Raw genomic sequence first — 22,956 nt, 5'->3', positions numbered from 1 at the left:
GAAGGGAGAGAGGAAGAAAGAAACATTTTTTTGGTAACACTTGGGATAATCAATACTGCGTGGTGATTTCTTTTTTGCGTTACTCCTTCCGTGTTATCAATTCTCATTCTTTGTGGTTGTGCAAATCCATTAATATTTAGTACTTTCACTCTAAAACTCAGGAAATAGACAAAGCAGCTTTTGAGAAACACATAAGACATCTTCAGGGGCCCTGAAGGGACCACCCCCCATCCCCCAACCCCCAAACAATCTTGCAATACAGTATGCCCCCTTATTTTCAGCTAAGGATGAGGAAACAGTTACATAGTGTAAGGCTGAGCTGTTCATTTGCTACAGAGATAGAGCGGAAAGGCAAACACCAGTTTCCTTGGGACGGAAAAAAGCAATTCCATAAATGCAAGAAAGATCCAATAGCTGCACTTCAACAAGAGCCCCCCCCATTCTCTTGGACCTGAGGAAGGGGTTACAAGAGAACAAGGCAAATGACATTGTGGGAGTACAGTTTAAACAACAGCACACACGGACAACCCAGTGCAGGAAATAACACAACTTCCCCCCCTTGTTTTCATTGCATTTTACGTTTATTTATTTTTGCGTTCATAATGCATATTCTGTTCACGCAAAAGGTGCAAAGGACAGGAAGCAGGGGTTTAACTTGGCTGATGAAAAATCAAGCAGGGGTGACATTTCTAGTTCCATGAACAACCTACAACTAGGAGAACTTAAACGTCACAGCGGGTACCACAGAGCGCCCCAACTTCACAGCTGTCTCCTCTTGGGACCTTTGGCTAGGTGAGAGAAGCTTTGAAGACAGTGGCCTCTAGTGGACCTTGAGAAGTGGCTTAAAAAAAAAAGGTTTTTTTTTTTGTTTTGTTTTTTGTTTTTTTGTTTTTTTGTTTGTTTTTGAATCATGGTAGCTGCATCACAAAAGCTCCAATCAAGAGGGTGGTAGAAAGAAGGCACAGATCATTGCAAATACCAGGTTTTCTCTTTCTCTTTTTTGTAAATATACCATCATATATAAGCTAAAATTTATCTTAGGGTGGCAGGGTTGGCTGGCAGAGAAAGGGACAGGAAGGACCTAAAATTGCATATGTAATAGAATCCTAGAGGGGACACAAAGCGAGGCAGCTTTCTGCCTGAAGCAAAAGAATGGGACACTCACTCTGGACTATGTGTAATACAGACACTGGGAGAACCTGTGACAAAACACGATTTAAAAAATCATAAAATTATAAAGCTTGTAAACGAATAATCTGAAATTACATTTTATTAATGGAAAATATCATCAAAATAGTACCACTATGGACTAAACTGCCTGAGTTTTCGTTTCGCATGAGATCTCATAGTAAAAAAGCCTTTAGCACAATTTGCTCTAAGTCACAACCAGTGCCATGCCAAGGATTATACCATGGGGAAGAGTCTCCTCTTGGATGGAATTTGTGTTGTGCTATCAAGACTTCTGTGCTAATCTTTCAAACAGGGACACATGGAGGCAAACCTTTAATCTTTTGGCACAAGGTTATTTTGGCTGGGGCGGAAAACTTGAGTCTTGGACTCAGGATGAATAATGTGACATTTCATTTATCAAGTATTTATTTTGATTGAAGAGTTTTCTTTATGTCATTAACTTCCATCTATAAAGGAAAAACAAGAGCCGAACAAAATCATAATGAATTCGCTGGTTTGAGAGAAGCTGAAAGATAATCAACTTGGTCGAATGAAAGAAAATCATCAACTTCACACTTTTCAAGGCGGAATGGATGAAGTGACGCCTGAACGACGAGCGGACAACGAGGCCGGAAGTGACAGAAACCTAAAGAACGGGCACGCAGATGCGAGACACCAGGAAATGGCCGGTGTGTGCCTTCTCAGGCTACCAGTAACCAAAATTTGTCGGAAGGAGCAAGAATTCCAGTGTCCTGGCCAGGGGGCAGAGCTGGCTGTCCCGATGTTCTGGACCACCTAGCAGTGTTGGAAGGCAGCTCTGGTCGGGCCCAAGGGGGTGTCTACCGGCACCCCCAAAGTGAGGAGAGGCGGTTACCTATCCTTTCTGTAAGCAGCATGGGTCCCAGGCACCACCAAGGACACCAGCTGGATGAAAGCTCAAAGTCTGCCTTCAGCCTTTTGCAATTCCTGCACATTCTCTGCCATTTGGTAACAGTTGAGTTGGCTCCGGGGATGGTGGGGGGCAAGGCTCTGATGCCCTGGCAGAACTGACATGGCCCTTGGTGAGAAGTAAAGAGCTGAAAAGCGAGTGCTGAGTGTGGACAGCTGTGGTCCTTGGAGTTCCAATGACAGAAGCCAGCTGGCAATGGGGCCCCCCAGCACCATGCCCTCTGGCACTTACTATAATGTGGCCTTTGGAAATTGGAGGGAACTTTTCACAGGGGAGACGTTTCAGATAAATTCCAAATGAGAAACCCAACTGGGGGCACACTGACTCATGCCTCCCTTTCCCAAGACTTCCTGGACCGCCGGAGAGGATGCGAAGTGAGCCTACACAGGTCTAAGAAAATGGCCACCGGAAGTGCATCTGAATCTGCAGAGAAGTAACCATCACCTACTTTCAAAATGAAGCCCTGAGACGGCCCCACCCCTGAGCGAGCCCCTCACGAGGCAGCAGGACCCCCAGGGACCCACCTGCAACCGAAGCCGGATTTTCTTCTCTTCATCCAATTCCGACAGTAACTGCTTAATTTCTCGTCTGAAAAGCAAATGGCCAAGAAATTAAACAAAGGCCGGGACTTCCGCAGTAAGAGATAAGAAGCCTCTTACCACTACAAAATCCATCCGAGCCTTTCACAACAAACACGTGGACACAACATTATGTTCTTTCTTTGCATTGTTATTGCTTGGCATTTACTGCAGACAGAAAGGCTCGCTATTATTTCTGGGCTCCCTGAATACGTGGCCATCAAACAGGAGGTCTGGAATGACCTTTGAGATCCATTAGTCTAAGCTTCTCCTAAAAGGAGAAGATGGGGAAGGTGAGGCCTTAGAGGTGGCCTGACTTGCCCAATGGCTAGACTCCAGTTATCCAGGCCCACATTCTGTTGCTTTCCTTCGTTATATAATCACTGGTCTTTAAACGTATTTACATAATAATTTTCACTGCAGACATTTTTGTCACCACATAAATGTTTTACTTTCACAGAGTTTTAAATTAATAAAAGGTTACTGGTATGTCTTCACAGGTTCTCACAAACTCTTACAAAGAGTAACACCTGAAATCTTGGAGTCAAAATAGCTGAACTAACTATATGGTAATCATGTCACAGAGAAAGCAGACATGAGATAGGACACGCAGTCTAATGCTCTTTACAACATTAAATAATGAGCTGGAATGAAGTTGATTATCTTGCGAACTCAGGACTCTATACTTAGGACACTGCAACCATCGCCACTCTGGTCAGGGAACTGTATTGCATTTTAGGGTTGCAGACGCTCCATTTTATGTGTACATTTTTACAAACTGGATTGGAAAATCAAAGAACAAGGACTGCAGAGACACTATACTAAGGTATAAGTTACATTACATTCGCTCGCTCACTTCAGATGAGCCCCGTGACGGTGCCTGTATGTGGGTCAGTGTCCCGGACCTGCTGCCAACACACGGGGTTCTCGGACACTAACAGGTTGTGAATCATTACTGTATTTACTCGAGCCCACACCATGCACCTCTACGTCAGTGAGCAGTAGCTGAGGTCCTAAGCAGATAGCACAGTTCCAGGAAGACTGTGGCAGGCAGAGCCTTGAGTGCGGCTCGTCGGAGGAGTTAGTTGGGGAAGCCAGGGCAAAGAAAGTCACTAAGTCTTGAACTGGTAAAAACGGGCCTAAGCCCGCGAGGAGGAAAGAAGATGGGGGGATTGCTGGAGAAGAGCCAGTGCAGGAGCACGGAGGTGAGGGGCAGCATGCGTGGGGAGGAGAGGAGTCGGTAGGGACTTCTGCTGAAGGCTGAGAGGGAAGGGACACTTAGAGCTAGGGCTGGAGATTTTAGGGACCCAGTGGCCCTGGACCGGACGGCTGTGAGAGGCAGGCATGCCTGCTCTTGGTGATTCTAGATTGTTTTTCAAAATCCTATTCAGGAAACACCTCCTAATTCCTCCAAGAAAGAGCTAATTGATCCCTATCCCTAAACTCTTAGCCTCAGTTTACTCAGATGAGAACTTCCCGACTTCTATCCCTTTTACTGTTTTTGTGACCACATACAGTATCCTGGTAATATTTACGTGTGCTATTTATTTTTGCTTACAGGTCTTTCTCCTCATCTAAGTGCTCCTTGAGGACCAGGGGTACAGAGAGCACGTGTAGGCTCGCATGGAGAGAACCCCGAGGCTCATGGGGAGAACGTCTTGCTGAGTGTAAGTCTTGGGTTTACAGATTCCCTACATCTCTGTCATCCATTCCAGCCCCGAAATGCAAGCCAATTACTTCATCAGACAGCTAACTGAAGAAAGTGCAATTTCTCTGGTGCTGGAGGAAAAGCCGGCTGGTGGGCTTATTCGGAAGGGGTACGTGCGCAGCCTATATTTTATGGGGATTTAAAGATCTTTCTTTTAGCAGCCTGCCGAGCGCGTCAGTCCTGGTGAGTGGCCCTGCCGTAGGCCCCGCGGCCGGCCCGTGCCCTCCCTGTACGCCGCAGATCTGGCTTACGCAAGGAGCCGAGTGACATGAAGCTGCTCGGGTTCAAACCCGCCTCCCCCCTGCTGTCCCCGCGCTGGGGAAGCGGGGCCACCCACTCGGGCCGGCGGGAGACCCTGGCCCCGCGGAGAGCAACTTGGGAGGTGGACAAAGAAGGGGCCCCAGACACTCACTTCTGCTGGTCCTTCATGGTCTCGATGATGCCCCTCAGCTCACGGACCTGCGTCCTTAGCTCTTCCACGGCCGCCTGGCTGCTGGCCGCAGGCTCCATCTTTGGTTTTCCTTCCGAGCCAAACAGAGACGGGGAGTTGGCTCTGTGTCCGGCTGTTCCCAAAGAGGATGACAGGGGGGAGGATGTTGCCGAGGCCAGAGGGGCTGGCCCGCCACCACCACCTGCAGCCATGGTCCCTGGCTTGGGCGGCAGGGATGCTTTGTTGTCGGACACCTGCGGCGAGGGAAGGCAGAGAGGATTCAGGCCGGGGTTTCGTGTTCAGTCGAGTCCCCCATCTACATCCCCGTACCCACCTCTGGAAACTCACTCGTCACTCACCCCTTCACCCACAAGCCCCCGAGGGCCTACTTGGCACAGGCACCCATGTTTTAAATTTGACCGCCTACCTGGACAGGTAGTTCCCAACTGGTTTAATGTACAAGTCTGGAGGCCCACCTGCTTGCGAGGCTCTGCAAACTCTGAAGTGAGCAAAACATTTTCCTAGCTCCCAAGAGCTCAGAACACAGTGAGGTGCAGACAGACCAGCCGACACACTGCAGATGTGGGGGGAGTCTGCACACAGGGAGGTCAGCACAGAGAGCCACGGAAGAACACGAAAGGGACCAACCAGCCCAGAGGGAAGGTGTCGGTGAGCTGCTGACAGCCCCATCCTGGAGGAGGAGGATCAGGAGGCGGCCAGAAGAGAAAAGGTGATTGGAGAGAAAGGCTCTGGGGGGAGGGAATGGGCTCAGCACAGGCATGAGGCACATTCACGGCAAGCGGTCACTCAGCAGCTAGGACAGCACGGGGAGGCAGAGCGGGCTTGTGGGAAGGGGTAAAAACATCCTGCACAAAGCTACTGATGACTCTGGCTGCAGAAGGGCCTAAAGGTGGGCAGGCCCGGAGGTCAAGGGAATTGCTGGGAGATTCTCATACAACGAAAGCTAGGAATGGTGGAGGCTTGACAGACTGGCCAAGGGAATAGAGCAAAGACAGCTCTGAGACATGCAGCGAAAAGCAGTCTCTTCCGACCGAGAGACACAGTGCCTGGGCTCAGGGAGCAGCCCCCAGAGGAGGACGTGGTTCTGGACAGGCTGCAGGGCGTGAGGAGGAAGTACAGCTGCAGGGCCATGGGTGGGGAGGGAGAAAGCAGGCACGGAGCTTGTACCTTTCATGGCAGGAGGAACAGTCCAAAGGCCCAGAAAACAGTTTCACTTTTGACACACTGAGTTTCAGGGGCCGAGGGATAGCCAAGGGGACATGTCCAGGGGGCGGAGCCAAGGAATGAAAAAGTGAGCTGGGTCAGAGAAATCACCTGAAGAAGTGGCGCCATGGGGGTGAATAACACACAATCAGGGGAGAAGAGGCCCAGCGATGGGACGCGGGGACTCGCTGAATTGGAGAGGTGGGAAGAGAAAGGAGAGACATTGGGGACTGGGACAGAGCGCTGAGCGAGGGGATGAAGCAAGAACAGAAGAGGGGCATGGGTTATGGAAGTCCCCTGAGGGGTTTCCAGAAGGAAAAAGTGTTGGATAAGTGGCTCAAGGGCACTGAGAGGAAAACAGGGCTTGGGGCATTTGGTGCAACAAGGGAGACTGAGGCCTGATCATGGCAGGTCAGCACCTGAACAGGAGGGGAGGGGCGTGGCCTGCAAGTTTAGAACCCTCTTTCCAGAAACCTGGCTGAAGATGGCGGATGGGAGAAAGAGAAAGCATTCATGGAGAAGCCTCAGGGGGAGACAGAATCATGCAAGGGTTCTGTTTGCTTTCAAAGATGGGGGAGACACTGAGCTGGATGATAGATATCCTAAGGGAAAGACCAATGCAGGGCCAGGCTGGAGACGGAGGAGAAAGGCGGGGGAGGCCTGAGGGAGGAGTGTTCTGCCCCAGGAGGAGGCTGAGAGGGCACAGGAAGTGGGACAGTCACGGGTGAGAGGGAAGAGGGGCATGGGGCCTCCCAGGGGAGGAGGAGGGCAAGCAGCAGAGAGGATGCTGGGAGGCGAGGGGCTGAGTGACGGGGAAGTTGAGGTTGCTGGTGAAGCTTGGCAACACAGCTGGGGCTCGTCCAGCAGCAGGTGCCCAGGGCAAGAGCCAAGAAGGGGCTGGCTGGCATGGTGAGGAGGGAGAGTGAGGATTCCGGCTGTGCGAGAGGGAGAGACTGGGCAGAGTGAGCCAGAAGCAGATGGGCCATCATTCCCAGCCTCTCTGCCCGCCTTTTCTCTGCCAAGTTACCATTGAGGAAAAGCGCTTTCTGCTGCCAGGGACAGCGATCCGCCATCCTGTGCTGATTGCTGTAGGAGTTGTAGTAAGAGGGGAGAGGGACCGACATTTATGGAGCACTGCTCACGTGCCCGACGTCGGCTAGATGACTGAAACGGGGATCGGCTGGCATCCGCTTTTGACAGAGCAGGAAACTGAGGCTAAGGGACACGGTCGAGAAATTCCCTAAGTCCCACAGCTCATAGCTGGCAGGACTGGGCTTCAATTCCCTCCCAGGCCGGCTGGACCCTGGAGCCCCGTATCGCGATGGTGGCTGCCTGAGCGCCATGATTCACGCTCTCCTGTCATTATTTTCTTCGCTTCTTTCCGATTCCGGGGTTCCTACTTTTCCCCACTTCCCACTCTGCATCCTCTTGTGCCTCTTCCAACCTACCAACGTCCTCACAGCCTGACTTACAGGCAACTCTTGCATCAGCGCTTCTTTCAGCATTTGCTCCGTACCTCTCTCTCGCAGCCCGCCGCAGCTGACAAGGACTTCTGCGAGCCCTCACACAGTATTGGCCACCGTATACCCCGACCCAAGTGGCTGAGGCGGAACTTAGAGAAGCAATAAACAACATGACAACTCCCAGGAAGGAAATCGGCGAATGGGACAGAACTGTGAGAATCTGGAACCTGAAGAGCCACTGCCCACCAGTAGATGTCACTACAGAGACACCCGGGGACGGCAGAGGGAACGCAGCTGTGGGTATACCTACGGTCAGCAGAAAGAGCGGGGCTAAATCCAATTTCTGCAAATGAAACCCTTTCATAAAGGGAGAATGCCTCAGTTTTGTGAATAACTACCACTGATGTGTTTTATGGGATCACAGTTTTGTTTACTAGACCGGGTTTTTAAGAAAATCTAGACGTATGTGTAAATTTTTAAATGTGCGAGAAGGGAAATCCTACATACCCTGTGATTTCTTTGTGTTAATTCCTGGTTCAAGTGCCTTAAAAAAAGGACTGCAATTTTCTGCTGTTAGAAAGCAGTTGCTACTGTGTAGAGAAAATAATTCCAATTGACTGGGTTCTCTTAGCACCAGAAAATACATTCAGAGAATGAACAGGACTAGTACAGGGTATCCTTCAGAAGCCACACACAATTGCTACCCACTATCTTCTTTGTTTCTCACAAGCCAGTAACTTAAAATAGCTACACCATTCCCTGGGCATGCAATGAAACGAAAATGTTTTTAGACTCTAAATTGATCGGAATAAATGAATCCAAATCGGCTTTTCTTTAAGGGACCCCCATTAGTTATTCAAAGTCGTGTGCTGCCAAAACATCATCTGTGACATCATCAGTTTTGAACACAAAAGCCAAGATGTGTGGGCAGAGTACACAGCATCTGATGTACGTAGTGCGTTCTTTCTCCACACCCTAGGCTCTTCAAGCTGCTTTGGTGGCGGTGGTGGTGACGGTGCCAGTGGTGGTGGCGTGTGAGGGTGTATGTTTATGCGTGGCTGCTGGTAAGAAGAGGAGACCAAACCACAAGAGGAAATATGGGAAATCAACAACTAAACTTGTATCTCAGAGATTCTGTCCAGTTTCAGGGACTTTGGAACACGCCTCGGGGATTTTGATGACTGAAGTCATAACTGCTACTGAAGAGTGACACACATCTGCATTGTCTGGTGCACTGGACTGAGTGTTTGTGTCCCCTCCCCCAATTCATACATGGACATCCTAACCCCCCATTGTGATGGGTATTAGGAGTTGGGGCCTTTGGGAGGCGATTGGGTCATAAGGGTGCAGCCCTCATGAATGGAATTAGTGCCCTTAGAAACAAGACCTTGGAGAGCTCCACCTCCCTCTTTCTACCACGTGAGGACACAAGGAGAAGTTGGCGGTCTGTGACCCTGAGGAGAACCCTCACCAGAACCTGACCACGCTGGCACTCTGATCTCGGACTTCCAGCCTCCAGAAACGTGAGGAATAAATCTCTGTTGTCTCTAAGCCACCCCATCTATGACTCTCTGTTATAGCAGCCCGAACGGACTAGGCCATCTGCTGATCCTTGTTTGGTTTAGAACTCATCGTCAGAGCACACATGGAAAGGCAGAGGTCCGTGCTGTCTGGACACCCTTGCCTTGGCTGGTCACTCACTTGGGATATGGTAACAGTCTTTGAAGTTTTCTTTGATGCTTCCACTCCTCTGTGTGCAAGCGAAACGTGTTCCTCTTTATCTTCTTCGGGACTTGGGGAGTCAAAGATATCAGGGCTTGAAAGGGAAGACTGGATAAAGCCAAAAGAAAATGCTTTTGTCAGAATTACACCTTAGCTGACATAGCTTTTGTTAACATAATGCTGTATGCTTTTTAAAGTGCTCGACACTTCTATTTTGTTTGTCTCCTCATTATAACCTCGAGAGGCAGAAAGGGTGCTATTATCTGTGCGCTGGAGAGAGTGGCAGAACTGGGAGTAAGAAGTAAGATCTCCTACAGCAGGGGTCTTTCCATGGGATCTTGGCACTGATGCCTGTCAGTCATTTCACCTGTGTGGGCCTGCGCCACCCAGCCTTTCCTACTCCCTCCCTCCTTCGGAGCCTCCCTTCTTTCCATACACAGTTGCTACTGTGTATGAAGCACTGAGCTCGGGGCTGAACTTTGGTGACATGCTGGACACGGTCCCTGCTCTCACAAGGCTGAGAGTCCAGTGGGGAGGGACACACAGGGCAAGAGGAGGCTGCCTCCAACCTGCCTTTCCTCCACTCCCTCTGGATCCTTTTCTAGGACCACGAAATGTGAGGCACAGTGAAGTGCCTGCAAGAGCTTGCCTGAGAGGAAGTCGTTCCAGGGGGCACGAGGTCACAGGCCTGTAGGCCAGTGAGCAGTATTTTTGCAGCCCCAGAGCACAGCCCTGCCTGCCGGAGGGCCAGCTCACCTCCTGCTAAATCTCCACCCTCCTTGCCACCGACAATCAACATCTGTTGTGGATCCTATTTTTGCTAAGGTATATTTACAGAATGGCAGCATCTTTTGGTAAAATATGGGGATAATATTCCTACCCTTTCTGTCTCACTATGAAGAAAAAAAAGCTGGCTGAATGTGAACCACCTCACTGGAGTTCACTTGGACGTAAATGATTATTGTGCTGAAATTTCACTATTTTAGGATGAAACAAATGAAAATAAGAGTTCCCGTGGCAAGGGATCTTTTTTAAACAAAGAATCTTCCAGAGATCTCTTTGGGTGAGCTCGTATTTAGCTGCACCTCTATGCCATCTACCCCGGTGGTGGGAAAATCGTCCTGTCTAGAATCATCCTTGGTGTCATGATAGAAAACTCAAGCCTACATCACACCATGTTTATTTTCTTCTGTTTACTCTATTTTCTAAGGCAGAAAACTAATATATCTAGGGATTTGTAAGCAAAGTTTTAAAATTAAAAGGTCTTATTTGTTAATCTTTGTTTTATCTGAAAATCTAATTACCTAGAATAACACCCCCAACTAAGCTTTCTTATTAATCTAAGCTTAACTGCTTAACCACCTTGCAGTGCCTGTATCCCTTCACTTTGAGATTTTATTCAACAAGCCAGCTTCCTCCTGTGTAACCTACAATTCATGAGTTGTCAATCAAAGCTTGCCCTTTGAATTCAATAAACATAAATAAGCTCAGACTAGGGTGAGAGGCCCCAGGCTGGGTAATCCTGACCGGTGCATTTCCCCAGTCGTTCCTTCCAGTGGCCTGGTAGGAATATGTCCATATCCACGATCCCATTTTGTACAGGTGCTAAGTGGAAGAAGAGCCAATACGAATTCGAAGTGTGCATCCACGTGGGGATGGATGGGAAGAAAGGGAAGGGAGTAATTCTACTTCTTTACAGTACAAATGTATCCTGTGATTTTAAGGCTACAAATGAAATTGTTCTACATAAAATGCCAAACTTTGAGTCACGGCACCATAAGCTTCCTGAGGGCAGGGACCATGTATGTCTCACTCCTAGTCTCAGCCTTGGTACCTGGCTCAGCGCTGAGTCCACATGCCATAAATGTCTATAAATATTAGTTGAACGAGCGAATGAACAAAGGTGTAGGCTAAAAGTGAGAGAAGATGAGGTGCTTTTACCTGGTTCCCCAGATATACACGAACCCCCAGGCATGGGATGTATGAACCAAGGGTGGGGTGGGGGATGGTAAATTGACTTTCTCTGTATTTAATCCTGGATGCTTCAAGGCCCTCTAGACCTCGCAAAGTTGGGAAGAATTTGGAGGAAAAACAAAACGGAAGAAGGATTTACAGAGAAGATGTGGGAGATAGGATCAAACACTTAGAGATACTAAGAGGCAATTAAATAGGTTGTGTGTGTGAGGCATGTTGGGGAGGGTGTGGGGAGAGGAAAGATGGTAGTAACTTGGGACTCTATATAAAGAGTGAAAAAGTAAGCCACTTACAAACAAGTCTTTCTCCAAAAAGGTATCAACACATAGTTAGGGTTGTTTCATACAGAGAGGAAAAACAGCATGATTCAAACCACACCCCCAAACTCAACAGATATGAGAGAAGAGGTTCAAAGGAAGTGGCATTCTTTTTCTTCTAAATGAGGACCTCTGCGGTGGGACCAGTGATGAGGCGAAAGTAGAAAGTGTTCTGGAAAACCTGCAAAAGGTTAATTCCTTGGTGCATCTGGGTGAATGAAGATCATAAAGACTTAGACCTGCATTCCCAGCAAGGACAAGACATTGTGATATATAGAGATGGACAGAGAGAGAGAGAGAGACATAGCTTGTGGATGCATCAAGATTTTTTCTTCAATGACATTCACTCCAGTGTTTATAATGAAGAATTGAAAGCAACATAAGTGCCCAATACTAGTGCACTGACTAGATAAACTCTCATATATTCACAGGCTGGAACACTAGGCAGCCATTAAATGTGACATCATGGAAGAATGGGCAATGATTGGGGAGAAAGGTGCACAATACAAGGGGGGGGAAGCATGTACTACGTACCCCATTTGGACAAAATAATGTTATACATACAAATGGAATTTTAAATAAAAGCTACAGATATACGGCAAGTAGTTAACGGTTCTTAGCTCTGGAAAGCAGGATTACAGGTAACTTACTTTCTTCTTTATGCATTTCACTGTTGAAATTTGGTACAACAAATGTGTTACAGGTTTCCGGTGAGGAAAGAAGTTATTCAACATGACCCAAACAACAAACTTCTTCTGTAGGTTATCTGGACCATTCTGACCGGTCTCTCCTACATGACCAGGTGCCTCGTATGTTTACAAACGATCTCCTAAAGGTGTGTGTGGGGTTCCGTGGAGGGGTGCCAATAATGGGGCTTCAAGAGAAGCTTGGCCACTGTCAAGCACCTGTATAGTGGTGGATCATTCTTTAGCAAAGTCTTGTTTGTAGACCAAACGAGCCTTGCTTTCCTCTCCCACCATAAAACATGACTTTTTTTTTTTCTTACCAATTTCATCTCAGGTTCAAATAAGGATCAGTCTGGAAGGAGAAAGAAGGAAAGTGGGACTAGGCAGTGCCCACCTCATTGGCAGATGTGCAAAGAAAACAGAGAAAGAAATACTGCTTGATTCCAGAAGACTCTCAAATCACTCTTGGTCAGCAGTGTATCTCACGACCTCCCTCTCCTGGCTTGTCCTCATATCAGCCACTTGTGAGAGAGTCCTTGGCTGGAGTCTCTAAGCTGACCTGCTTTCCAGCAGTAGAAGAAGCGAAGAGACACTTACGGAGGTGAGGGACTGGGACGGAGGCCGCCTCCCCGTGGCTTTTGGTCTGCTTGTGGTTGGGTGACTAAGTTTCTCAGTAGATGATACCACAGAGTCAAAACCTTCTAGGTCTAAAACAAAAGTAAAACAGAGTTTTAAGAGCAATAATAGGAGTGAGGAAAAGTTCTTAGAACAGGTCACAAGCACTTTTTCCTTAATACTCATTCTTTACATCTGGATTACATGTCATCATTGATGAAGGCGATTTCCATCCTCTGGTCATCCAATAAATGTGGTAGGTCTTTAAAAGCTACAGAAAGAGGGGTAAAGGAGGAATCCTTGTTCCTCCACACACGCAAGCTCATTTTGCTAGATAAAACATTCTTGTTGTCCCACCACGAAAAGCAGTTCTTACAAGATGCAATACCCATGGGCAAGTGAATGCTGATCATTGATTCCGAAAGAGAAGAGAGGGCAGCCTCCTCCTCCGGCCATCACCCTAGCGTTAGACACCCTGGAGGTGGAGAGCAAGCTTCTGCTTCTCCAGATAACTCCCAGAGCCCGGCGCCATTCTGCTTCGAGAGGCATCACTCAATGGAGACACGATCTTCGGTCATCAATCTGCTCATTCATTCACTCCATTATGATTGAGCAACCACTCTGTGCTACACATGGGGCTGGATATCCAGGCTACGCCGGTGAGCGCGGCAGAAAGCACTGTGCCCTCAGGGGGCCTCCATCTCCATGATGGAGGTCTCAGATGAACACAGAATCCTTCAGCCAGATCACAACCGCACCTGCCTGTGTCCGGGAGGAAGGCCTTTGCCTTTACTTTTCTATCCCCTTCAACAAACGATTAGGTCAAGGGTTTACCTCATTCTATCTAGTTCTGGGGGTTTACAAATCAGCGTAGATGTGTGCATGGGATGCACAAAGGAATGGCTGGTAGAAAGGGGTTGACGCTGGGGCAAGGCCAACTTTTGCTGACAAGTAGATCATGTTTCATAGGCCATGCCTAGCACCTCCTTCCCAAACTATTTCCCATTCTCCTGTTAATGGAGCCCCAGTTTTGTTTCAGGAACCATGTTTGTCTAAGCCAATGATAGCCATCCTGCTCCTCTCTGCCTGTAATTGGTCTAGAGGCGGCCACATAGCCCAAATTCAGTCACTGAGGAAAAAAGGGAAGTCTATTGACAGTCTCTGGGACAGAGATTTCCTCTCTGTTGAGAGGAAATGAGGAGAAGGCTGTTTGTGTGGCTGCCCTTTCTTCTTTCTTGCTTGGGATGCTGTTGTGCTGGATAGGATGCCTGGAGCTGTGGCAGCCATCTTTTTTTGTTTTTTTAAGATTTATTTATTTATTTATTTATTTGTATGTTTGTAAGAGAGACAGAGAGCATGCATAAGGTGGGGGTAGGCACAGAGGGAGAGAGAGAATCCACAAGCAGACTCCCCCCTGAGTGTGGAGCCTGACATGGGGCTCTTGACGTGGGGCTCGATCCCAGGACCCTGAGATCAAGACCTGAGCCAAAACCAAGAGTCGGCCACTTAACCGACTAAGCCACCCAGGTGCCCCTTGTGGCAGTCATCTTACGGCCATGAGGAGATCTTGAGGATGGCAGAGGAGAAGAATAGAAAGACCGTGGATGACTGACAACCCTGATGAGCCACCCACCAACTCTGGGATCCTCTAGTGCCCAGACTTCTTGCTATGTAAAATTAATAACCCTCTGTTACTGCAGCCAATTTTAATCAGGTATCCTTTATTTGCAGCTGAAAGCACCGTAAGTGCTCTAACTGCAAATATGCCAGCTCGGGACAGAAAAGCTAAAAACTATGTGTGGTTTTTTTTTCTCCTTATTTTGGGGAGAGCTCTTTTACTGATGGTTATAATAAGTGGTCTGGCTGTGTGATGGTCAGCTTTGCTCTATTAATAAATAGGCAGGTGTTGTCTGCGGGCGACATCCTTCAGTGGAAGATGCAAAACCAAGTATAATCACCGGTCAGGACAAACCATTACATTATACCCAGGATTATATTAAGTGACTTTATGCTAGCACCTGGTGAATGAGTAATTATTTAATGAACTCATCTTATCAGAGCAAGGTAAATATAACCAAAGGTTAACTATCTGCAGAGACAGAACAAAGAAAAGTATCAGCGGTGCTCTGAGGCCACGGGGGAGCCCATCAGCACCCAAGGCCAGTGAGAGGCTCCCAAATGGAGCCTTCCAGCTGGCTCGGCACACCTTGGGCATGGGCCAAGACCCCACAATTAGGTGGGCCTCTTGAGAGCCAGCTCACTGGCCTGACCCTCTCAGGGGCCTTTCCTTTAAGAGATTCTTATTTTCTAAAAGATTCCTCTCCTGGTCACACCCCAGGACTTGCCTCCACCAGCTCCATGCTGTCCGAAATCAAAATTCCCCATTATACACTTCATTTGATGCCCCAAGTCATCATCCGATAGTAATAGCTCCCCAATTAACTTTTTGAATCACTTTTTCTCTGATTGCAAAAGTAGTGCATGCTCAATGTACAATAGTTTTAGGAAAAACAAAATTGTAACAAAAGAAAGCCAAGTATAACCTTACCTCACTGAGACAACCACTATTAGTGTTTCGGTGTATTAGCCTCCAGGCTCTTTTTCTGAAAGTAGATAGTCTAGGTTCACACTATATGAGAACTGCATTCTGCTTCTTTCTCCTAACATCATATGCCATGACTCTAAAAATGCTTCATAAATATCCTGATGGTGACATAATCTTCTGTTGTATTGCAATCCATGATCTATTGAATCAATCCCCTGTTGTTGAGTAATTAGTTTTCAAATCATTCCCTCTGACTTTTGTTAATAGGAAAGTGCTCCACAGATATTCTTGTGTGCATGCTACATACGAGTTTAGCAGGTTTTCTACGTGGTTCGCCAATGGGAAGAAGGAAAGAAGGCCCAGGACAGGGAGATCTGCTGGAGGGTGGGGGCTGGCTGTGAACAGGAGGCACAAGGAAGCCAGGAGAGCCGGGGGAGAGGAGAGGAACAGATGCTGAGCAGCGGCCGGGGGAGGAGGTTAAGGAGAAGGCCGTTCAAGGTTCCAACAATCGAGCTGCTACCGAGGGCCTTGGCTGGGTGCTACCAGGGGCTGAGAGGACCCGCCTGTGTTGTGACTCTGTCCTGGAAGCTGAAACAAACTCTGGAGGCAAAAGCTGAGCAGGGTGAAGCAATTAAGGAACAGTTAAAGGCTAATTCACTCTGGTTCTCTGCCATGGCTGCACAGTGAAATCACCTGGACAATTAAAAAAAGGTGACTCATGCCTGGATTCCTCTCTGGGGATTGACTGAATTTGTTTGGGGTGCAGCCTGGGCAGGAAGGTTTTCAGTGTCCCCCGTGACATTAGCACGCCGCCATGTAGTGATGCATTGCCCCAGCAGGGGCTGCAGGGAGGGAGAAGCAAGGACTGCACTGAGCAGAGAGGTGACGGTGCTAGGGCACCACCACCAGGGGAGTGGCAGGTGTGCCTGGGTCCACTGAGGGCACGGGCCGCCCAGGCCAGCTGTCAGGAGCAAGGCTCAGTAGCAGAGGGCTCCTCCAAGGCCAGGCCGGGCAGTGCTGACCTGGTGTGTGGGGCAACAGAGGTGCCGGAGCAGCTGATCAAAGTGGTGACGGAAGGCTCGGGGGATTGGGGACAAGTCTGAAACGCATCAACAGGAGTGAGAAGGCGGCTGTGAGGTGACCCAGCATGCAGAGTGGGGTGGAAGAAGAGTGGGGGGAACAAAGGGAGCGGATGGGACAGCCTCAGCGCCCCCCCCCCATGGACTCAGCATGCCCACTGGTGTGTAGGGACAGACAAGGTCACACCCAGGGAACTTCTGCAGGGCTCCAGGGAGGACTCCATCTTTGCTCCCCACCCAGCCCTTGGGGCCAACTAAAATCACGAAGTCCACCTGGGAGCTGAGGGTGTGACAACACGCGAGGTTGTCCGTAATAAATTACACTTTAGGAATGACTCAGAGGCGTGGGGTGTCTTCCGCGCTTTGACCGTGAGCGCCAGGAGGACAGGAACCTATCTTTGTGCTCTCAAAGTCTAGCACGTTCCTGGGAAAAACCTGCTTAATAGTCTGTGAATGAAGGAACAGGGGAACAAATGAACTAGCCAACACATGAGTAACCCACCCTGAGAAGAAACTCTGATTGGGGAGCGTCGCTTCCAGAGGCGCCTACGAACGGGGCACGAGGCGGCCGCTGCCGGGCGGGAGGCGGCATCCTGCGCGCTCGCTGCAGAGGGCGCTTGGCTGCCCCGGCCGTTTTCCTGGCTGAGTTCTACACTAAAAACACCCGGACACGTTGAAGGCTGGCCACCCTTCACCAGCGTCTCTTCAGCAGATGGACTGATGGCCGAGAAGACTGCCTCGTTTGTCCCTGTCACTCAAGAGTGTGAGCGTGCCCAGGGTCCTGCAGGGGGAGCCACTCTTTTAATCTCTTCGTGCACACCCAGCTATGTGTAACTTTCCAGGTTTAAGCTTGTAAAAAGCACTTTTTGGAAACAACAACAACAACAACAACATTAAACTTCCAGAAAGAAAGAGCCACACCAAGTATGAGGTCACCTGCTGCAAAGGGAAGCTCGGAGCCCAAGCTGCGATGCACTTCCGCTGTGTAACAGTGGAGGGGGCAGTGCTGCCGCCCTGCCACAGAAAGCTTCGGTGGCGCAGCGCACGCTCCCGTGACTGCAGCCCTGGTAGCTGACACGAAGGCAGACTTTCCATGACTAACTCACTGTGGTGTGAAGAAAATGTCCCAATTTTCACGATGGTTTTTGAAATGAATCAGGCTGAAACTTGATATAAGCTTTCTCAGCCTGGCTGGGAATTTTTCCTCTGCGTAAAAAATGGTTTTAATGCTCACAAGCCAATCCAAAACGATTGAACTGGCAAATGTTGGGTATTTTTTTAAAAGTCAGTTTCATAAGGATGAGAGGCTTTTCTCATACTTGAAAGATGAACGCTCTGCAGACATACGGGGATAATTTATATTGGACACGGAGCCAGCCTGGAAAGGGCGTTTGACTCTGTGGCACACACGGTTGCCCATTTTCCATCAATTGCAGTCATAGCCTGTTTAGTTCAATTAGAAAATGTGGGCTTATTTTCCACGGATGGGAGGGATGGTACCAGTGACCACAGGTGACCTACAACATATCCATTGAGAGCGCAGAAGAGAAACAGCTAAAAGTCTGAGACGTGCCTGCTGTCACCAAAGGAACTGTTTGCAAGCTCTTAAATGGCTGTTTACTCCTCGTAGCACATAGCTCTGGGTTGGAGAAAGAGGCCTAGAGCAGGGGTTTCCTACAGCTGAAGTGTGGCAATGTCACTACGTTCCAGTATCTCAGGAAGCTATCTCTTCTCCTCCACATCACTGTCAAGGATCATCACACCTGGCGGGGCTCCTTGCAGACTATAGGCCTAGGAGGACTATAATGGATTTCTCACTCCAAATCTGGTACCACTCCATGGGCAGCCCCCAGAGACATGTGCGAGGTGAAGATCTGAGTATGTCCCCCTTCTCTGCTTAAAATCCTTCCCAAGTTCCCAAGAAATTCTGGTGACTTAGCATGGCCAAGGCCCTCACATTATGGCTGGTGCCCACCTCTGTCTCTGTCCCTTGCGTGACTTCCCTCCCCTCCCCTCCCCTTTCCCCTGGGGTCATCAAGGCTTTGCTTAGCGACCAGGACCTCTTCCAAGAAGCCACAATGCACACTAGAGCCTGACCTGGCTCCTCCCCTACTCACCCACTACTCCAATGTCAGCATTCAGCACCCTGACTGACATTCCTTGTTGACTTATCTGTCTCCCCAGCAGCCAGGAAAGAAGCTGTGGCTTTTATCTGTGTTTTCCCCAGGACTAACATCATTCTCGGCTTGCAGTGGATGTTTAATAAACGATTACTGAATAAATGAACAAACAATCTTTCTGGGCTTCAGTTTTTCCACCACAGGAAAAAAAATGGGAGAATTATATGAGCTATCAGCTTTGCAGGGTTATTCTTCTGTAAATGAGAAATTATATGAAAACTCTTTCAAATCATCAGGTTGAATTTTGTTTTCATATACCATTGATGGAGCTGTGGGATTTGAGAACAGAGATCTAAGAGCAAGGTGAAATTAAAAGAACAAAACAAAATACTTTTTCCCCTTCCTTCCTCCTCCCCTCCCTCCATCTTTCTTCCTTTCTTCCTTCCTTTCTTTTCTTTCTTTCTTCCTCTCTCTCTCTCTCTCTTTTTTTTAAAGATTTTATTTATTTGACAGAGATAGAGACAGCCAGCGAGAGAGGGAACACAAGCAGGGGGAGTGGGAGAGGAAGAAGCAGGCTCATAGCGGAAGAGCCTGATGCGGGGCTCAATCCCATAACGCCGGGATCACGCCCTGAGCTGAAGGCAGACGCTTAACCGCTGTGCTACCCAGGCGCCCCTCTCTCTCTGTTTCTTAAGATTTAAGATGATTAAAGCCTAATCCCACAGGGCTGTAGGTCCCTTCTCCGCAGTGAAGAAGCATCTTAAGGCAGTCTGGACAGGAAGTCTCACCCTGCATGTAAATCACGTGACTAGTGTGGACAAAGATGGACCCTTTATGGGGCGCCTGGGTGGCTCAGTCATTAAGCGTCTGCCTTCGGCTCAGGGCATGATCCCGGAGTCCTGGGATGGATCCCTGCATCGGGCTCCCTGCTCCACTGGGAGCCTGCTTCTTCCTCTCCCGCTCCCCCTGCTTGTGTTCCCTCTTTCACTGGCTGTCTCTCTCTCTGTCAAATAAATAAATAAAATCTTTAAAAAAAAAAAAAAAAGATGGGCCCTTTAGTAGGGGTCAAATGAACACCTGTGTTAGCTGAGTCACCAACTGAAAAGTTCTCATTTAAGGAATGATTAGATTCTATGGGAAAATAAGTCCTCCAAAATGTGAAAGGAGGTAACAGATTAGCTGCTGTGTTTTCATTTGTAATCCAGGTATGAAGCGTGCAAGACACAAGCACTGAGAGTGAACAGGTCTGAGCTAGTGTTTGGCCAGCCCACTATGCCACACTTCACACACGCATGCTCACTTAACCTGCACAAAACCCAAGCTCTTTTCCATAAAGGGAGACAGAGAGAGGGTCAGAGTTTAGACAACTTGGTCAAGGTCACAACCAGAAAGTGACAGGGCCCACATTCAGATTCGTGTCTCTGGAATTCTTTCCACTATGGAGAACTGAACAGACAGCAGGAACATTTCACCTTACCTCTCATTTAACCGATTCTAAGAATTATTTCTACATCAACAAAAAGAAAAGATACTAGGAATGTAATAGGAATTATACTAGGAATATAATGTTGTGTGTGTGAAGAAACCCCTCTATGCTCTGATAATAAGCTGCCTTTGTTCTATTTTATTCCAATGTGTTTTTGGGGGTGCCTGGGTGGCTCAGTCGGTTAGGTGCCTGACTTGATATCAGCTCAGGTCTCGATCTCAGGATCATGATTTCAGGCCCTGGGTTGGGCTCCACACCCAGTGTGGACTGGAGCCTACTTAAAAAAATATATTTATTCCAATGTGTTTCTAAGTGGACAGAAAAAGGGACCTGGCTTTCTTAAGGAAATCTCTGGTAAGAAATGTAAGGTGTTAGGCAAGTTAAAGCAGGCTGTTTAGCTATTCAGTACAAAGTAACTTTTACATGGAAACCTGTAGCTGAAGAGTAAGAGAGGGAGATAAGGAGTTTATTTGCTCCTTCACTTAATCAAATATTTATTAAGTAACTACTGTGTGCCAAGCATGGCTACAGTTAGGAGAATGTAAGTACAAACACTCTGTCAGCACTATCCATTCAAACTTGCTGTGATGACGGAAACCTGCTATATCTGTACCATCCAGCGTGGTAGCCACTGGCCCCACAGGGCTGCTGAGCACATGGAATATGGCTGAGTGTGATTACTTAAAATAAATTAAACTTAAATAGTCACACGTGACTAGTGGCAATGAAGATCTCTACCATGACCCTACATCATGGTATTGGCATTTCTTCTCATTTATGCTCAGTCCATTCACTTTGTACATATTTACTAAGTGAGCCCTACCATCCAGGCTGTGGGCTAGACATGGGGGGATATGGGGGTGAACAAAATAGCCATGGCACTGCCTCACAAAGCTTAGAGCCCCCAAGAGTGATGGGCTTCTATACATATCATTACAAATTCTGCTAGCTACTACGAAAGAAAGGTAAAAGATTAAATTAGCAATGATAGCATGGGAACCTAATTTAAATCTGGAGAAGCAGTAAGGGAAGGGGGGGCATGACTTACTGAAGGGTAGCACTGAAGAGAGGTAAAGTGCTTCACAGGGATTGATAACCAGCAGTGAGAAGTGGGGAAAAGTAACGTTTCAGATTTGTTTTCCTTTAAAAATTGCTTACTACAGGCCCCAATTTGTTATGCAAAATGGTTTAGGAAATAATGTATTTACTGGAAATAGTGGTTATGCTATTATTACAGGAATGTAAATTGGCACAGCCTTTTCATAATGCCATTTGGCAATACCTGTCACAAAATGCCAATATATACACTTTCAGATAGTCCACTTCTAGAAACTGATCCACAGAAATGTTTATGTTGGGGCACCTGGGTGGCTCAGTCAGTTAAGCATCTGCCTTTGGCTCAGGTCATGATACCAGGGTCCTGGGACTGAGCCCCGTGTCAGGCTCCCTGCTCAGCGGGGAGTCTGCTTCTCCTTCTGCTTCTCCCCCTGGCTTGTGCTCTCTCACTCTCTCTCTCAAATAAATAAAATCTTAAAAAAGAGAAATGTTTAGGTAAGTGTAGAACAATATATTTATTTATGAGGCCAGTAGTCTTCAAACTGTTTTACCAGCGTGCCTCCTAAAATAATTTTGAAAACCCACGTGCCCCCTTACACATCTTAAGTTGACATTTAAAATTTGACATAAGTTTTTGTCACAAAAGATGTAATTTCTGCTATACTTTAAAATATAACTACTATATTGCTCTCTTAAATATATTCAACATACATTTGAATACCACAGCAGTTTAACAACCACTGTCATCCATCTTAAAAAATCATGAATAAGCTGGGGCACCTGGGTAGCACAGTCGGTTAGGCATCCGACTCTTGGTTTCAGTTTAGGTCATGATCTCAGAGTCATGATCTCAGGGTCGTAAGATCAAGTCCCATGATGGGCTCTGCGCTTAGTGCAGAATCTGCTTGAGACTCTCTCTCCCTCTCCCTCTGCTCCTCTCTCCCCCAGGCCCTGTGCTCTCTCTCTCTCTCCCTCAAATAAAATAAATAAATCTTTAAAAAATCACGAATAAGTTTTCCTTTAGCAGTTGGAAATTCTGGACCACCCCTTTCCCTCTCTGATTTTGTATTTCTGTCATATTGCTGGATTTTATGTAGCGTATTTTTGGTGCTTTTGTTAATTTTGTCTTTTGTTCATTATTTTTCTTCTATAAAACATGGTCATAAATAGAAATTTATGATTTCTTAAGTTCCTGAAATCATAAGGTTTTTCTTCTGGAAGGAGTTACCATGACAATTATTAGTATTTATAAGTGATCAAAGTAAATGTATACATACACACTGACTATTTTGATAATCTGTTGGCATAAAAGAGGGGAATCTTATTGGGCTTTCCCCCCAAATAACTTTATGCACATGTGTATGATTATTACTTAACATGAGAATAACATGGTTTGGCATTGATTCTATTCTTATTTTTCATTTTATAGATGTAAGAGCCAAGAAACTTTGTTCACATAAATAGAAGTATATGGGAATGGAAAGAATTTTGTTATCACAATGTCACTCCATTCTTTGAACTCTTTCCAAGTTATATGGCAAAAATCAGACAGTGGTCTAGCATCACCAAGAACTATTTTGAACAATCTATCAATGAACAACTCAATCGGTGCCTCCTTCAATTTGGTTGGAAGCAAAGAATTAGAAACCAACCAACTTGTAAATGGATTTTTTTGTCCAGTCAATAAAGTCACTCAATATCTCAAGTCCAACACCAATCTTGGAAGTGTCTCTCAGTTCGTAGCAGGGGTTTGCATACCTGTGGAGTGGGCAAGAGATTGGCTATGTTGTGTAAGCTGGGATTGGATCACTGGGAAAGGGGAATGGGAGGGGAG

At 47.4% G+C, this 22,956-nt stretch overlaps 1 protein-coding gene across 14 annotated transcripts in view; it reads right to left on the bottom strand.

The window, feature by feature from the left end:
* Positions 1 to 559: 559 nt before the first annotated feature.
* SH3KBP1 (SH3 domain containing kinase binding protein 1) overlaps positions 560 to 22,956 on the bottom strand; it is a 322,979-nt gene continuing 300,582 nt past the window's right edge. For 8 of the 14 annotated variants that reach the window (XM_087860197.1, XM_087860193.1, XM_045801269.2 and 5 more), the window contains 5 exons: positions 12,819 to 12,928; positions 9,224 to 9,352; positions 4,818 to 5,089; positions 2,644 to 2,707; positions 560 to 1,637 (listed from right to left, as the gene is read on the bottom strand). In XM_087860197.1, coding sequence (XP_087716323.1) covers positions 1,596 to 1,637; positions 2,644 to 2,707; positions 4,818 to 5,089; positions 9,224 to 9,352; positions 12,819 to 12,928 — 617 coding nt within the window. In that variant the 3' untranslated portion in view covers positions 560 to 1,595. The remainder of the gene's footprint in view (positions 1,638 to 2,643; positions 2,708 to 4,817; positions 5,090 to 9,223; positions 9,353 to 12,818; positions 12,929 to 22,956) is intronic. The other 6 variants (XM_087860198.1, XM_087860200.1, XM_087860202.1 and 3 more) reach the window with 1 other exon arrangement.

This window comes from Ursus americanus, chromosome X, assembly GCF_024610735.1.
Source record: "Ursus americanus isolate L20-20 chromosome X, mUrsAme1.1.p, whole genome shotgun sequence".
Taxonomy (NCBI): Eukaryota; Metazoa; Chordata; class Mammalia; order Carnivora; family Ursidae; genus Ursus; species Ursus americanus.
The sequence above is the reverse complement of the archived record's forward strand: the minus strand, read 5'-3'. Positions and strand labels throughout refer to the sequence as shown.